Source organism: Mytilus californianus, unplaced genomic scaffold, assembly GCF_021869535.1.
Source record: "Mytilus californianus isolate M0D057914Y unplaced genomic scaffold, xbMytCali1.0.p SCAF_1, whole genome shotgun sequence".
Lineage (NCBI taxonomy): Eukaryota > Metazoa > Mollusca > Bivalvia > Mytilida > Mytilidae > Mytilus > Mytilus californianus.
The window spans coordinates 139,752,178-139,771,236 of NW_026262581.1; the positions used below are offsets into that span (position 1 = coordinate 139,752,178).

General features: G+C 31.9%; 1 protein-coding gene across 1 annotated transcript in view; it reads left to right on the top strand.

Moving 5' to 3' along the window:
* LOC127736973 (SCY1-like protein 2) overlaps nt 1–19,059 on the top strand; it is a 98,361-nt gene that overhangs the window by 22,185 nt on the left and 57,117 nt on the right. Inside the window, exon 2 of the mRNA XM_052247535.1 lies at nt 14,393–14,553. Coding sequence (XP_052103495.1) covers nt 14,393–14,553 — 161 coding nt within the window. The remainder of the gene's footprint in view (nt 1–14,392; nt 14,554–19,059) is intronic.

The following is a 19,059-nucleotide window of genomic DNA, read 5'->3' on the forward strand; positions in this document are numbered from 1 at the left end:
AAGTACTACAAAAGTGTGAGTAAAACTCATCAAATATATCAGGCTTAAAATCGTATACGCCAGACGGGCGTTTCGTCCACAAAAGACTCGGATTAAAAAGATATAAAGATCAACTACAAATAACATCCTCAATAAAAGACAAAATCGTTTAAGGTCAACTTTGCTTGAGGGAATTGGATTCTTTATTTTCTAAGTCAGCTCTTGATTTATCAACAGATATTTTAGAAATGAATGTTAAAAATTATGTCAATTTCGAAGCACTGACTTCTGGGTTAATGGTGCCATAGCGGTCAACCAGCAGCGATATCCACCTAGGATTATACGATAAGAATACATTTTTTTATTAAAACTTTTTTGAATAAAAAAGATCCTTATTCCAACTTTTGGTAATTAATACTTCATTCATCTTAGCGCATTATGACCTAATGTATTTAAGTTGGTTTATTCTTTCTCGAGAATGCATTTGTTTAAGATATTTTTAAGTGAAATCAAAAGATTTATTCTGCATTCTCATTCTCCAAAAATGTGTAATGAGCTTTGTTTGGTTTCAATGCAAAATATGCACATTTTTTGTTTATTTTAACAGACGACGAGGGTTTTTTGTAACAACCTTGACTACCCATGAGAGTCTTGCACGATCTGTATATCTAAACCGCACTTATTAAGGCAGGAATTTGTACCAATAGTTATATGCAACAGCATGCTTTTAAAATTGTGAAGTATATATGTTAGTTTTAAAAAAAATTGATATAAATAATACAAAATGTTAATGTATCTTTTCATTAAACAGACCTTTTTAAATATCTAATTGGAATCGTAGATACATGTTTCTTCTTTAAGGCAACGAAAATCTTCGTTTTATTATCAAAATGCTGGAATTTGTTTTGATTTACAACATTTTTGTCACTTTTGTGGATTGTGATTTTTCAACAAACAGTCGATTTTCTAATGGATACTAACTGTGTACCTTTTATAGGCAACTTGTTGTAAAAATAGAATTCAGATAAAACCTTCTATGAGATAAAAGAGAAAGCATTGTTCCAAGTTCCGTAATTTCACTTTCATATATATTGATGATATTCTGCAACTCTCTAACCCACATTTTATATATCCAAGTGAATTTGATATTTAGTATATTAACTAAACTATAAGGTCTATCTGGATCTATTTCTTGATATTGACATAGATGGTCAACTCTAAAAAAAAAGATCTATGAAAGACGTGACGATTTCAGCTTTCCAATTCTCAGCAGTCGCACACTCTCTGTCCCTGTTAATGGCGTCTACATATCTCCAACAATACGTTATACTCGAGCACAGTATAAAGGGGTGTGCTCCTGATATATGAACTTCTTCAACAGGGTTATGGTTAGTAACGACTGAAATCGACACCACATAAGTTTTACAGTTACCATCATGAATAAGTTGACCGATACGATGTGAATTTAAACTCATCATACTTACCAGGATTAACATTTTGTACGTTAGACGCGTGTTTCGTCTACACGATTGAATCAAAACAGTAATAAAGGCCAAATGAAGTACGAAGTTGAAGAGCATTTAGGAACCATAATTCCGAATGATTAAGCCAAATACAGCCAAGGTAGCATAAGGTATATGTGCCAACTCACCAGAGATCTTTAGATACCATAAAATTTACTGATCTGTAAACTTCTGATAATGTCTGATTTCCCTATTGTGACATTTTGACTGCGTGTGGATCCGCATGGTGGGTGATGTATCTAAAGCAGACGACACTTAACTCGTTGACACATCTGGTCTTTCAACGTTTGAAGTTAATGCTATTCACTCCCGATTTTTTGTTCATATCCAACTAAGTTAGACGTCAAATAACTTCAATGACGTGACAATCCGCCATCTTAAGTAAATTTGTCTCATTGAAATTGGCCCTTATCTTAACTTTTCCGTTAATCGGACCCGTTTTCTAACTTTTGCTGCTCTTTCCTTTGTCTTCGATCATAATCTTTCTACAAATGTTTAGACAGACAGATTTTGATACAATTACGTCCCTGATCAATTGTAAATATCGCTTTTTTTTCTCGTCTTCGGCCCGTTGATTATATTTTAAAAAAAAAAGCTACGTCTTCTTGTACATGAATTTCTCATATTCCTTTAGCAAAAGTAATACTTTGCTGCTACATTGTAATAAATGAAACATTTGTTTAGCGGTGCATGCTATTTTTAAAAGTTTTTATGCGAATACAAATTACGTCCCTAGTCGATTCAAAACTATGAATTTTTGACGATGTCGGGATTTTCAAAATGGCGGCATTGTCATTTATCGTGTTTAAACTTTAGATAAAATTTCTGTTTTCATTATTTGAATGGCGAATTCTGAAGATAGCATGTTTTGATCATGTTTATTCGTATAATTGCTTTTTTCGATGCCAATAAATAATATTAATATATATTAATAATAATTATCTACCTGTCCGCAACTTGTCAGGTTTACCTGGTGTCATTACATCTGTTCATACATATTATAGTATCTGTATTAAAATACACAAAGGAATAGATGTAATGACACCAGGTAAGCCTGACAAGTTGCGGACAGGTAGATATAGTCTACATTACACAATTATTCAGGTATTACACAGGAAACGTATGCCAAACCAAATTACCAATACTTGTATCACGTGTACAAAGTTATCTTCAGAGTTTTAAAGTAATATACCACATATTTTGCCCCCAGGAAACTCTTTGAAATATCAAATTCTATCAGCACACTGAATAGATATCATAACAATGATAATGAAGAAAAACATTTTTATATTAATATCTTCAGCTTCTTAATGTTTTGACATAATTATTTTTATGAATATATCTAAAGTAAATTGGATTTTATTTTGTTTTCTGTTTGTAAAATTTGTCTATTGATTAAGAAACTCAAGTTGAATATAAAGTCAATGCAAATGATTTTGGACAATTTGATTTTTTTTAACAACTTTAGTTGACAAAATTGTTAACGATGATTGACCTAGTTTAGAGACAAAGTGCACATAATCAAATGTAAGAACTTATAGACCCTTTACCAGCCAATATGTAGCGACAGAGTTATCGGCCCTTATTGTGACTTGTATAATGAACTCCCTAATTGAAACAGATAGGCTTGCGCAACCTGTATGAACAAATGTATACAGCATGATATATTCAAAACAAGGAAATTTTAAATCAAAACAACAATAAAATATATCATTTATAACATTAGGTAAAACCAAATCAATTTTTATTCTCTATTTTGATTTGTTTAAGATGAAATGATTTATGAGATCATAAATTAGAAATTAACTGTTATGTGTTTTTCTATCATTTGTCATTGTGTAGTTTTTGGTTTTGTTTTTATCGTTTTGTTATATATGATTTTACTATCCCTTGGTATCTGCTTACATGACAGTAAATCTTTTTATTGCCAGTGTGGTTCCAATTTTTATCATTATTTCTCTCAAACGATAACAAAAGATATTGATATGATATAACAGATATCTTTTTCACCAAGTTTTAGCCATGCCTTAGGTTTAATGAGCAATATATTTAAGTTTTTACTTATATTCAGGATACTTATGAATACTTCATCATTATTGACGAGGCTTTATAACGTTATTTCATTTGCAAATTCAATTAAGATTGATTTCAATTTAATACAAATTTAAAATTATATACTGTTTTCTGCCACCAGGTATAGACTGCCCTTTGTTTTTCGGCACAACGTCTCGGAATGTTTGGTATTTAAAGCTATCAACTTCGTATTTGATTTGGCCTACAATTTGTTTTAATTCGAGCTCCACTGAGGAGTCTTATGTAGACGTAACGTGCGTCTGGTGAACACAACTAAAAGCCTGGTAACTTTATTGAGTTTTTATAACCACAGGGTTAATGCTACTGCTGGTGGACGTTTTGTTCCCGAGGGTATCACCTGCCCAGAAGTCAGTATTTTTGTGTTGACATGAAATGAAAAAGTATTACAAAAATACCGAACTTCAAGGCAAATTAAAAAAAAAAGGGAAGTCCATACAAACTGACAAAATCAAACGCTACAAATCAACGGAACAACTGAAAAACAACTGCCATATTCCTGACTTGGTACTGGCCTAGACAATGGTTGGTTAAATATTGACATGTTCTTTTGATGTAAATGTACTGTATATAAAATGTTGAATTATTCTAAACAGTAAGGTTGTCTACCCACAGGCATAAAATGTGCCTTCGCCTTTTTAGTCACAGTTTTGGGAATTTTCGTTATTTGAAGCTCCCCAACTTCATATTTGATTAGGTCTCCCAAATGTTTTCACTCGAGCGCCGCTGATGAATCTGATGTAGACGAAACGCGTGTCTGGTGAACAAAATTATAAGTCTGGTATCCTTGATGAGTGTTTACTACAGAAATCAGCTTTGTAATTTGAGTACCAGTGATAGTTTTTGACAGTTGTGTCACATGTGGAATAGGATCTGTTTACTCTTCCAGAGCATATGAAAACATCCCCAGTTTTAGTGAAGTTCGTGTTGCTCAGTATTGAGTGTATTATGTAGTGGTTTTTTTGGTTGTTAGTTATTTTTTCGTGGATTTTCGTTACAAGTACTTGCCATGAATTTGTTGTCGACTAATTCTCTCTTTGGTATGTTCTGCCTCTTTTTCATATCACATCTTTAAAAATGAAAACGAGGCGAAAGGTACTAAGGAGGAAGTAAAACGCTAATAGTCGTCGAAAAACAAAAGACAATACCATGGTCAGAAGAAAGAAGACAAACAGACATCGGACGGTCCACAAAACACTTCACTGAATACTGAAAAGTGGGCAAAAAGGACCTGCGAAACTTTCATAAGGCGAATATAAGTACTCTAAAAGTGTCAGCAATTCCTGTTTCACTAGTGAACCTGTTGTCTTATTACTGTTACAAAACGCTGATGAGCTATAATCCAATATAAGCATTACACGATAACAGATTCTTTGAAGACTTACGTATGTTATGGCACTTAATGTGCACTCTAATGTTTCTTTGAAGACTTACGTATGTTATGGCACTTAATGTGCACTCTAATGTTTCTATGAAGACTTACGTATGTTATGGCACTTAATGTTTACTCTAATGTTTCTTTGAAGACTGACGTATGTTATGGCACTTAATGTGCACTCTAATGTTTCTATGAAGACTTACGTATGTTATGGCACTTAATGTGCACTCTAATGTTTCTTTGAAGACTTACGTATGTTATGGCACTTAATGTGCACTCTAATGTTTCTTTGTAGACTTACGTATGTTATGGCACTTAATGTGCACTCTAATGTTTCTTTGAAGACTTACGTATGTCATGGCACTTAATGTGCACTCTAATGTTTCCACTGTTACTCTATTCAATGCTGTATTTATAATTCAAGATTTTTATTTTTTTGAATAAAAGCAAGTATTGAGAAACCTCACTGAGACATTACGGTCATCAAATACAGAATACGAATTCGTTAAGAAAATCAACTAGCACCTAATATGTCTTTATAATCCCTACAGTCTTAACTGTAAGCATTCATAAGCTAATAAAAATGCAATAAACGGAAGAAATTAACCACTGATCCCTACAATCCTTACTTTGGCGTTTAATAAACTTTTAATTAAAGCTCAGATTTCCTGTATTTTTTGTTCTAAATCCTACATATTCTTGTCTTTAACTCTCACGTCAAACCGGAAGTCAAGGTAAAGATAATTGTCACTCCCATTGTTACATTATAGTTAAATGACATTTGCTAGATTGTGTTATAAAAAGTTCTTAAAAGAAATCGCTATTTTAGATTGACCTAAGACTTTGTGTTGTGTTGAGATTGTAAATTGATTATCTACATGCTATGCTGGTTCGATCTATCATCGGCTCACGTGATTCAATTGATTTTAGACACATTTTCCTCAGATTTAACATTCATCCGTCATTAGTGATAACTTGGTATGTCTTAATTCACTGACTTGATTGGAATCAGTTTGGTTTGTTTCAATTGGAAGCAGACATTTTCTGTCTTTCCGGGTGGATCAAAATTCAAAGAATGTTTAGATGGTGAATAGCTACACTTGTGTTGAGGTGCTTTTCTTCCTGTTAATTGGAAGAAGTTAAAAGCTAAATTGCACTATTCCAGACTTTCGTGGTATTAAATTTGAAAGATATAATAAGATTACATTTGATACTATTTACTTCGTCGTTTGTAAATTTAACATAGATTTACGAGTTTTCAACATGAGTCAGACAAAGAAACTAACTCACAGTCGTTCTAAACATATTTTTTCACCCAGCTAACAAGAGCTGGTGTGCACAATCACGACCCAACTCTTAAAAGATGAAATTTTATTCGGAAAAGGGATAATCCTGTTTTGAAATTATATATATAACCAATAACTAATAACAAGTCTACATATACATTATAGGAGTTTTCTGACCAAGTGTCTTCATGTCTACAATACGAATTAACAGACCGTATGGAACTTCGTCAGTAGTTGTTTCATGTCATTTCTTAATGTTTTTCTCATTTAAAGAATTTGATATGGATACCAGATCTTTAATTGTTTGTTCTCTTTGTTTTCGCTAAAAAGATATCAAAAGAGAGACAAAATAGTTTGAACAGTTAAGCATGATTTGATTCCATTAAATCACAGACGAAACGCTCGACCAAAAATCAATTAATAACATTATGTTTACCTCTGTACTGTATATTATCATCTTAATTCGAAAGAAAAAATATCGTAATATCCGACTCGAATGATTAGAAATATATTTCTTCTCTAATTATTATTGTCGAACAATTGACTAATCGTTAAATTATGCAATATGTATTATCCACTTATTGTTACATTTCTCACAAGTCATCAATAGATAATGGATTAAACCTGATCAAATCTTTCCCAATGGAATATCACACAATTCGGACTCTATTAAATATCATCGTATAGTAATCATATCTAATTCAGTTCATTCAGCTAATAAAACCAATAATTAGTTCTTATACTAAACGGGAAATCAGTATTATCGTTTGAATTGTTTTACATTTTGTTATCACAGTGCATTTTTTAGCTGTCTATACGGTATGGATTTGCTCATTGTTGAAGGACGAAAGGTGAGCTGCATATGGTGAACTCTGGGGCGTACATCCACTTTAGTTGGATTCTGGTGGATAGTTGTCTCATTGGCGATTATTATACTTCTAATTTTTATATAAAATATTCAAGAACCATGTTAACATAGGAACATAAGTATTAATTTTACCTGATTTTGAGGTTTACATTTCAAAAAGCCTTCTAACGTTTTTGAATAGAGCGCCACTGACGAGTCCTTTGTCGACAAAACGATCTTCTAACGTATCAAATTATATGGCTGGTATCTTTGATTAGTTTTTTTTATCCCGATGTCCCAAGCCATGAACATCGCCAGTAGTTTTTTTTTTTAATCCTGATGTCCCAAGCCATGAACATCGCCAGTAGTTTTTTTAATCCCAATGCCCCAAGCCATGAACATCGCCAGTAGTTTTTTAATTAATCCTGATGTCCCAAGCCATGAACATCGCCAGTAGTTTTTTTAATCCCAATGTCCCAAGCCATGAACATCGCCAGTAGATTTTTATTAATCCGGATGTCCCAAGCCATGAACATCGCCAGTATTTTTTTTTAATCCCAATGTCCCAAGCCATGAACATCGCCAGTAGATTTTTATTAATCCGGATGTCCCAAGCCATGAACATCGCCAGTAGTTTTTTGTTTCATATATTCAAGTTTATTTCTTATTTGAAGAATTGAGTAATGGTGGCAGATATTTTTTTTTTTCTGTTTAATCTATTCAAAACATTCATAGACACGGTGCTACCAATATAGTATAAACACCTATCACTGTGTCGTTAGGTTGCTGTCTCCTTGACGTACATCCTACACATAATTCTATTTATATGAAAAATAATAACCAATTTAACTTTTTCTGCTGTTTAAAATTATTTTCTCTGGGGTGCACAACTTATTTCTGCAGTGACCTGCATTATCATCCAGTTTTGGGCGAAGTTATTTTTCCAGTTATTACCAGGCAAAACTATTCATTTCTACATTCTACCCCTAGAATATCAAATGGTCATCCCCTTATTGTATTAATTCTCCACTTTAGTTTTATTCAAATGATGTTAAAGGAGAGTTAAGTATATCGTATCTGTATCACAAATTTATATCGATTGTATCTACAATTTCATTCCTTGTCTGCTATTTATGTTACTCACCATTTCGTCAATGCTTGGACATGAACATAAAAGGGAAAACAATAATTATCGCCGATAAAGACTCGGTCTAGACTAATGTCATTATCAACGTCTATAAACATTTCTTTAAACTATTTTAGTATAAACCAGTCACAACATAAGGTAACAGTCATGTTTAACTATATTGATAAATTATGAATGGAATCATGTTCAACGCTTTTCTGAAGATATGGATGCATTCATCCTCGACTGTCTCTGTTATTAAATCATTTAGACTCGAGTGTAGATATGTTCTATAGACACCTGTCAATCTTTTGAGACTTTATGTCTAGATGTCTTTTGATTAATTTGCGTTTGGTATCCGTTTCATTGTAAAAAATTCATACAAGAAAGCAAACAAACAGAAAATAAGAATGAAAATGAAAATAAATATAACTTGATATTTAGAATGTCCTGTCTCTCAATGATCAATAATTCCGTGAGTTCTTGTTAATCATACATCCCTGTGAACATGATTTAAGGACATTACCGAAAGTCGAATGTATGTTTGATATCTTTATTTTTTCCTTGATTTCGATAAAGATGTACGACCAGAATACATAACTAACGTGATGATTTCAACATTCCTATTGTAAGCTTTTCATTTTTATGTTTTTTTAATTTCATATGAAATGGTAAGACTGAAAGAGATATAGTACTCTTATTACAGATTTTTCACAGAGAGGATTTAATATGTTGCATTTGCTGTCTTTCTGTACATCTTGAATAATCTTGGGTAAAGAGATTTTTATCAAATTCAGATGGTACTCGGCAGAAATTATTACTTTAAGAGTCTTTACATTTAAACAGGATAAGATTAAAGAAAATTCTAATTGCTTTAAAAATCCATTTTGGAAAGACATATTTAGCAAAGACTTATACAAAGTTATGTGTTCCAGAGATTTTATCATTGTATATTTTAAGCTTAATACCAGTGTCTGAATATCCTGTTTATATTAAATGGGAATTACATGGTATACAGTTTATAAAGGACATTGTAGATAGTCAAAGCTAATCATTGTTAACATTTCAACAAGTAAGACGAAAACTTAATATTGAAAATGTTTTGAAATACTACAGTTTATTTCATTCTAAAAGATATCAAAAGATAAATCAAAGATTATTATAATTTGAACTTAGGAAATGTGTTCCTTTTGATGCATTTTCTAAAAAGATCATGGAAAATAAGAAGATAAAATTTGTGTACAGAGATCTTGTAGATAAAGTATGCACACTCCCAAATGAGAAATTTTTGAAATGAGAGGTAGTAATAACCACATCTTCTTATTTCTATAGTAATAAAATCTGAAACCTTAGAATGGTCTAAATATTTTTCTCTTCTGAAAAGATTTTTAAAGAATTTTAAGTATAAAGTATTACATAGAATTTAACCTACAAATACATATTTATATATAATTTAGAAAATATATATATATACCTTCTGTAATGAGGAAGAGGAAACAATAGAACATTTGTTTTATGATTGTAATGTTACCTGCAATTTTTTGTTGTTGCAGAAAATAAATTATTTGATAATCAATTCAGCATCAGTAAGAAAGAAATCTTGTTGGGATATGTGACTACGTGTTTGTTTATAAATTTGTTAAATACCATTACTAAAAACTGCTTCTTCATATGTAAGAAATATAGCTCCTAGTGTAATAGGACTAAAATCCAAATGAATATAGAACGCCACAGCTGTCTTATGTGGAACTCTGATATTACGTTATGTTGTTCTATTATTACTTGATGATAGTTTGTCTTTACATAATATGGTTTTGACATTACGTAATGATGTTTTGATATAACTCAATATGGAATAGTCATGTATAGGGGGAGGGTTGAGATCTCATAAACATGTTTAACCCCGCCGCATTTTTGCGCCTGTCCCAAGTCAGGAGCCTCTAGCCTTTGTTAGTCTTGTATTATTTTTAATTTTAGTTTCTTGTGTACAATTTGGAGTTTAGTATGGCGTTCATTATCACTGAACTAGTATATATATTTGTTTAGGGGCCAGCTGAAGGACGCCTCCGGGTGCGGGAATTTCTCGCTGCATTGAAGACCTGTTGGTGGCCTTCTGCTGTTGTCTGTTCTGTGGTCGGGTTGTTGTCTCTTTGACACATTCCCCATTTCCATTCTCAATTTTATTACATAATGATATTTCGATATTACATGATATGGTTTCGTATTGACTTGATATAGTTTTGTCATTACTTAATATGGTTCTGTCATTACTCGATGTGTTTTCACCATTATTTGATGTGGTTATGTCATTATATTAGGCAATGTGGTTTTAACATGCATACTAACGGTAAGATTACAGTGACTGCGCGTGTATGTGCAGATTAAAATGACCGTTTCTGATTGGATTTCTAGTGCGGTGCAAATAACGGTTTCTGAAATGTTAGATGTGAAAATAAAGAAAATTCTTTTTAAAACAATTAAATTACAACAAGAACAATGAGCGTTTTATGCTTTAAGCAATGGTCTAAGTGAGAAAACAACACTGTAAAAATTGAACAACTTGACGCTAAGCCTGGTACCGTGTATCTAATTTCATCAAAACAAATAATTAACTTTGACATAACTATTCAATCTACTACTAAATCGTCGCTATAGTCCTTTATTTACGGTATATATGTGTTACACGTATCTAATAAGAACTGTCCAGATCAGGAAGATGTTTTAATATGCCAAAGTTATTAAACAAACTTATAGAGCCTCGCTTTCATAATTTGAAAATCTGAGAATCAGTACATTGAAAAGCCAAATGTGTAGCTAACATTGGGCACAACTAAATTAACCCTCACAAATTTTAAGTGAGTTTTTCTTCGATTATAAAGATAAATTGATGGTGACTTTGTTTTGTCATTGTTTTGATCTCATAAATTATCTAATTTTCAATTTTATTCAAGCCTTTTTGAATTCATAACATTAAAAAGAAGAGACTATCTTTACTCTCTTTGTCATATTATTGACAAAGTCGTATGATTTGGACGCAATACATTGCTAAAATTGTTTGTTTTAACATTAACTGAAGTCTATGAGGAAGATGTCTAACCTTAAGAGTTTATAAGGAAGTTGTCTAGGCTAATCTATGACAATGTTGTCTAGATCTATAATGGTGATCATAAGGAAGTTGTACCAGCTTAAACTGTAATCTGTTAGGACGTTGTCTGGACTGCGTGAGAACCATAAAGTTTTTCCATAGTAGTTTACCTTAAACATTTTCTCATTGCATTAAGTATGAACATGCCCATGGTGTCTCCCGTGCTACATTGCGGCATACCAATTTCATGTTGTTGTGGATAATTTCTCCGAAAGGTTAATTTTCTTCGCTGATGTTTTTAAGTTTTAAATGGGCATTAGCTACGAATTAGACAAACATTAAAATATGATTTTTGTTTTGTTTCAAACATTCATAAAAGCGAAATATAGAAAAAATATTTCACTATTGGCAGACAATTTGGTTTGACTTTGTCAAAATAAGCTAAAACATCGCTGGCGTATTATTGCAATAATTCAACTCATTTAAATCCGTATCCGTGCAATCTTTTAATTTGGGGGCATGTGTTCATTATGTGGTTCATTTATTAGAATGAAAAGAGTGTCAACATTGAAAGGTGAAACCAGGGAGTCACCAGAAATAACCATTTCGTTGACTGATTTTGCTCTAAAAGAATCATTCTTGTACAGGTAATACGAATATTTACATGTATTTTTAACCTATAACATGGATCTACAATACGTACGCCTGGTACATTATAGAGAGCCCATGCATTGTTATTTGTTTCTTTTGGAATTTTTAGAATTTGGATATATGTTTTAGTATGTTATAAATAAAATATGAGAATTTTTGTCAATTCGGTGAACATGAATTTGACGGCTAATGCCCTTTTAATAGGCAAATGCCTTCCAAAATTTTGACGAGAATCATGATTGGTATATGTCGCTTTGTATCTAATAATATTTCAAGTATTCCATCATTTTCTTTTACTTTTAAATATCTTATTCTTTATCATTTGCGAAAACTGTTTGTTTTTGTTTATCTTCGCACTTGATAAAAACAATTTTTTCCTAGGGCCAAATAATAATTATAATTATGATAATGATAATAATAAAAGCAATGATTTAAAGACATGTTTTGGTGTGAAAAAGGCTGTAATTATTTCATTTATGTGTCCGCTTTCTGATACATAATTTAGAGAGTTCTTCTGTGTAATTGAGCAAGCTATTTAGCAATATGTTATCATCAGAATTTTAAATAAAGATATATCTCTGGCTATTAATCAGGGTCAGAACTTGCGTGACAAGATCAAATATACTACAATGTATTATCAGTCTAGAAGTCACAACAACACTATATATACTGTGACACTGCTGTTAAAGATCAATAGTCGTTTGTTAAGCTTATTTACTAAGATAGGAACTAATTTGAAAGTCTATAGAGTATATGATCTCGCTCAGTGGAAACACAGCTTGCTAATGGAAAAGAAATTAAACCTCAAAAATCACATCTCTAATCTAATATTTTGGGTCTATTACGGTTTCTCCTAACAGAATATTAAGCGCTCCAACAGATTAATTGGTTGTGTGTAAAATATTCAGTGGCTAAGTAATACAGACACACAACGCGACAGTCAGGCGGAATATTTTTTCTTTGGCCGGAAACAATTATCATATATGACTCTCTTTACTTGCTGAAAATAACATAATTGAATAAGAGGCGACAAGGCACTTAAAACAAAGTGTTTTTGCTTCTAAGCTTACCCGTATATTAAACATATACTTTTTTCAATATCAGGTGACTTACTCTTAACAATTCAAATTCTGTGTCATTGGTAAGAAAAATTAATTCTTTGAAATCGCTGGCATGAGTTGTAGGCAGTGGTTACATATCTGCAGAACTGATCTAAAAGGGTTTCTCGATGAAATATTGTTATAAATGTTCAAAAAATGAAATCTTAAACTAAAGAACGAAGGATAGCAAAATTAAAATTTTGAAAGAGAAAAAAACAATTATCCATCCACAAAGCGATATTTTTTAAGTATTTCCATAGTTCACGCTTTGGTTTATTTTTCTGTTTTGTTCCAGTGGTTTATGGTTTTATAACACTTTTTTGTTCCGCCGGTTTATGTTTTATAACACTTTTTGTTCCGGTGGTTTGTGTTTTTATAACACGTTTTTATTCCGGTTTATTATGTTTTATAACACTTTTTGTTCCGGTGGTTTGTGTTTTTATAACACGTTTTTGTTCCGGTTGATTATGTTTTATAACACTTTTTGTTCCGGTGGTTTGTGTTTTATAACACGTTTTTGTTCCGGTTGATTATGTTTTTATAATAATAGTTTTGTTCCGATGGTTTATGTGTTTATAATACTAATACTTTTTTGTTCCGGTGGTTTATGTTCCGGTGGTTTGTGTTTTTATAACACTTTTTGTTCCAGTGGATTATGTTTTTACAACACTTGTTTGGTTCCGGTGGTTTATGTGTTTAAAACATTTGTTTTGCTACGGTGGTTTATGTTTTTATAACACTTGTTTTGTTCCAGTGATTTATGTTTTTATAACACTTGTTTTGTTCCAGTGGTTTGTGTTTTTATAACACTTATTTTGTTCCGGTGGTTTATGTTTTATAACACTTGTTTTGTTCCGGTGGTTTATGTTTTTATAACACTTGTTTTGTTCCGGTGGTTGATCTGAGACCCAATGCGATTTAATTCTTGACATACATTTTCTTATCTTTATAAAACAAAACAATTTAGATCTTCTTTGATGTGTACCCAGTAATATGTGTTTGCCGTCTTCATTAATGTATCAGGTTAAAACTTATTATATGAAAAAATGAATTATATTGTAAGCGTCAAAGAAACATCACCAACAAAAGTTCACATGCAACTGGATATCGCAATACAGTCTTAAACGATAGACAAGCACCCTGTGAAGTATGGCAAGCTCTTAATTGCTCAGAGCTTACACAATATTCAAATTAGCTGCCTTTCCCTTTCTTATCTCGATTAATGGAAAAACAAACAACACAGATTAAAAACAAAATAAATACAAACAAGAAAAAAACACTGAATTCAAATATTTCGGTATCATCAAATACCACAATATTTTACAGGAGGCATCAGTGTTCCTGTTTGAAAAGAAGATCGCAGATAAACTTCACAAACCAAGAAGGAAAGAGACAGTATCAGAAATTCTTCGGAAGGAAGTACAGCATTTAGAAAGAATTAAACATCCACGAATATTAAACATAATTCACCCGTTAGAAGAGTGTGGGTAAGTGCTGTTTTATGCCACATTTTTCCAATCTTTAAAAATACATAATATGTGTATGCTGCTTTAGTTCTTTGGTAATATAACTAACCACATGGTATGGTAATCAACGAAAACCTTTATCTCTTACCAAAAATAATCAGCTGAATCTACCCACCTCCGCGAACTCACGAATTCTTTATGACACACCATGGGTTTTAGCAACGGTTCTGCTTCTATCATTAGAATATTTTTTTAAACAATATCGAATTGAGAATGTTCCCATTCTCGCATCTTTAACAAATGATTTCTATTTCACACTAAAACAGCAAAATTCTCCATTTTCCAGAACTAAAATATAGCTGTATGATAAGCAGTACTTTATTTGCAAAGTTAAATCAGACTATTCAAAAATCCATCTTCTTTGATCCGTTGAGGATAACAATTCTCAACGGAGTAATCAATGGACTTTCGTAATAAAATAAAATAGAGAAAAATCAAAAGTTATTTCTAATACTCCTATGTACAACTACTGGCTATCTGGAAATCTATTTATGCAACTAATTCTATGATTTAAAAAATTTCTTTTTGTAAACACCATTTGGCTAACTTTCTTTTGTTGACAGCTATTTCTTTTATTGTGATTCCATCTAAATTGTATATTTGTTAATTGTTCTTTTGATGTATTTATGGTTTATCTTGGTGTGATACAAAACAAATCATGCACTGTATTAGACAGTAAAAGATGATTAATAATAAAGGCCAAAGAGTGTGCTAGCTTACAGTTAGAACATAACGTTTTTCTTTGATGTGTAAAGTACAATACAAAGTTTAAAAAATGGAAGGAAATTATAAAAACACAGACAATCCTATAGTTAATGATAAACACGATACTTAAACAACATATAAACAACAGTTAGGTTTCTCACCGACAACTGTTTAGTTACCTAATGGAAATGATTTTCTGGCTGAACACACATTATTTCCGGATTTTTCTGCTCCTAAGAGATGTATCCGACATTCTTTATTACATTCATTTAAAGCGCTCTGCAATTAGATTCCAAGAAATAGAATCATGTTTCTTCCTTAAATAGTTATATCAAAAGTACTTTTGATAAAAGTGCAACATAATTAGCGTACAAATATAATTGTTCTATGATAATATAACTCAATGAAACCGATACCAGAACACACAACTTTCTGTGATATCTTTTCTCTAATTCTTACCCGATTTGTTCCATTCCTGACCTGCGACTCTTTTCACAAAAAATCTTACGATTAAAATTGATCGTAAGTTATACTGAAATGTGTATGACTTACGAGTATTTTTACTCTTAAGATTTTTTGTGAAAAGAGTCGCTGTTGATTATTTTCATTTAACTTACGTGTGGTTCGTTTGAACTCGATTATGACGTAAAATTTTCTTGATTTCCTCTGAATTTCCTATTGTGACGTCATGAAACAGGCGACCATGTCTGATGTCACATCATTTCGCTGATCATTCAAAAATATGGATTAAAAATTGTCTGCATATCGTCTAAAAATCATTAGAGAAACAAATTCCACCTTAAATTCTCGTGCAATACGACATTTCTCCACTCTCGACAGTTAAATTTAAATATTTTGAAGCCTCGCGTTTTATATTTGAAAATTTAAATGTCTCGAGTGAAAATAAATATCGTCTCACACTCGATGCAGTAAGAATCTATATGTATCAGGTATACTTGAGACCAAATGTACATAATAACATTGAAGACCCATTGGTGGCCTTCGGCTGTTGTCTGCTTTTTGGTCGGGTTGATGTCTCTTTGACATATTCCCCATTTCCATTCTCAATTTTATAATATATTAAATAGTTTGAAACCAAAGTAAACATAAACAGAGCAGTCAAAAACTGCCAAATAGTAGTCCTAACTAGGGAAGTTACAGCCTTAGAATACATACAATTACACATTTTATATCGTTTGAGTGTTTGAGTCTGACATTTTGAATTCTATATGACCATGGGTTATTTTGATGTTCAAACACCACAATGAAGATAATGGTAACGGTAGTGGATAACTTCCGTTGTCTTGGTCGTTGTTATAAAAATAAGAAGATATGGTATGATTGCCAATGAGACAACTCTCCACAAGAGATCAAAAGACACAGAAACTTACAACTATAGGTCACCTTCTATCACAACGTTTTGGTGGACGCTTTTGAAATCATTACATAGAATGCTTCAGATTTTAAAACGATGAATACTAATCCAGCAGTAGGCGCACTGAAATGCAGTTGAATTATTAAACTCTGATTAAGATATTTAGACAGTGAATAAATTTGTTTAAGTACGTTGCCTTCATCTTTCACAGCCACTACCCACAAAATGTTGCAAGATTTAATGACAATGTGCAATATCAAGAATATCTTACCAAGGGAAAGAATAATATGAATAAAACAAAATATCTTGTTGGTAATCATCTGCTTGATCTATTCAAGAGAAATGATAAATTTGCAATGATGGTAGGGCTAGAAAAAACTCAGACGAGAATCTCACATGCCAAAATACAAGTGTTAATGTAAAGAGTCTGTCTTTACTAATATTCATATTTTACGACACTTTGTTGATCCTAAAGTCATTAAATTTTCAAGCTTATTCTCCGATGTACACTTTCGTTTTAAATTAACTATTAGGGGTGAAATAGTGAAATCTCGACAAGATAAATACGTGACTTATACAAGCCAGAAAACGATAGTGATAAGAAAGAAAATATGGAAATAGGACAAGGAGAAATGTAATTTGTTCAAAAAACATATTGACATTGAACAAATTAATATCATAATAATACAGAGAAGAATACAATAGACACCACGGCAAAAGGTAACCAATGATTTCGGACTTCGCATACAAAACTGTTGGTACATGAATGATACCTTTGAATGATCCAAAGGGATCAAACATCCTATGATTATACACAAAACAAGCCAAAATATTTTTAGAAAAGGCGAGGCGTTTGAAACTGTAAAATGCTCTTAAGTAATATAAAATAATTTTCAACATTCATCAAAAAATCCTTGTCTTTCACATAAGATGATTTAACGGACAAAAGTCCGAGTTTTTCACAAATGCTTTTCACAAGCCTTTCTTAATAGATGTTTACAATTTGTTCTTATGTTTGGCTTTAACAACACTGTCCCAGGTAAGTGAAATGATTGATCATTCGCAAACAACTGTTAATTCCGCTACTAACTGTATGCGCCTGTCTGAAGTTGGGAGAATGTATTTCAGTGGTTGTCGTTGGTTGGTTACTGTCTATCATACTAGTTTTTCGTGTGTTGATTTGAATATAGACCAGAGCGTTGGATTTCTCTTTGAATTATTTACATCTTTTCATAAAGGAGCCTTTTATAGCTTACTTTTCAGGATAGGTTTTGCTCATCTTTAATGGCCGTACCTCTTAAATCTATATACGTCATCCCACAACTTTTGATATACTGTAGATGTTCGGTAAGGTGAAAATGTATCGCCATTTCTTTTTTTCCTAATTCCTAAATGATTTATTAGATTTTTTATAGCAGTAAAAATGCTATCAGTTCTGCAACTATTATGATTTATGGTGAGTAAGGACCGATAGAAACAAAATATATCGAGAAGAGATATAGAAGCAACTGTAATGCAATTACAGTAGACTTAGTAGACTTACTGAATATAAGAGAACAATCAAAACTCAATTAAAAAGTGCTAAGTCTAATAGAGCTATAAACGAAAAAAGTGGATTATCCCGTATAAGCCAACCTCAACTTATGTATTTAGTTAAAATTTGGAATAATTTCAATCAAATTTGTTGGGTATAATAATATTGTTGGAGGCTGAACCCAAACCGCATGAAAACAAGAGACATTTGGAGATCTGCATTACTAAACGCGTATATACTAGGTATTATGATGAATGCCATGTCCGTTTTCTTAAAGACATGACATCTTCGAAGTTTCTGCCGGACATGGCATTGCAGTTTTCATTCAGACATGGCTTCTTTGTAGTTTTCAATTACATCTTTGTATCTGAAAACTGTTCGTTAAATTCCAAAGGAATGTGACTATATAAGAACGCACGCATTAAAACAAATGAGCTTATTAGCGATATTAACATAAAGCTTACTCAGACACGTGATTAAGAATAAATACTTGACATAGGACTGAGCTGCTCATGATGAAGGTAGATGATTGCATATTGATCATTTAACTTAACCACCTGCTCATTCAAAGACTAAAAATATACAGATCATTAGATTAAAAATAAATTGTGCTGATTATCTTATAGAAATGGACACTTATATTCAGCTGATTACAGAAACGTTATGAAGTAATTCTACCTTAAGTACCATCACATTATCTATATCAATTTGAGGACAACATCCTGTCAACGTGAAATATCAGACTCTCATTACAACACTTTACTAAAAAATCAATCAGTTCATGTATCTCTTACAAGGCTATCAGCGCGAACAAAGGCCGATTATGAATAAGCAGAGGCGGATTCAAATGTAT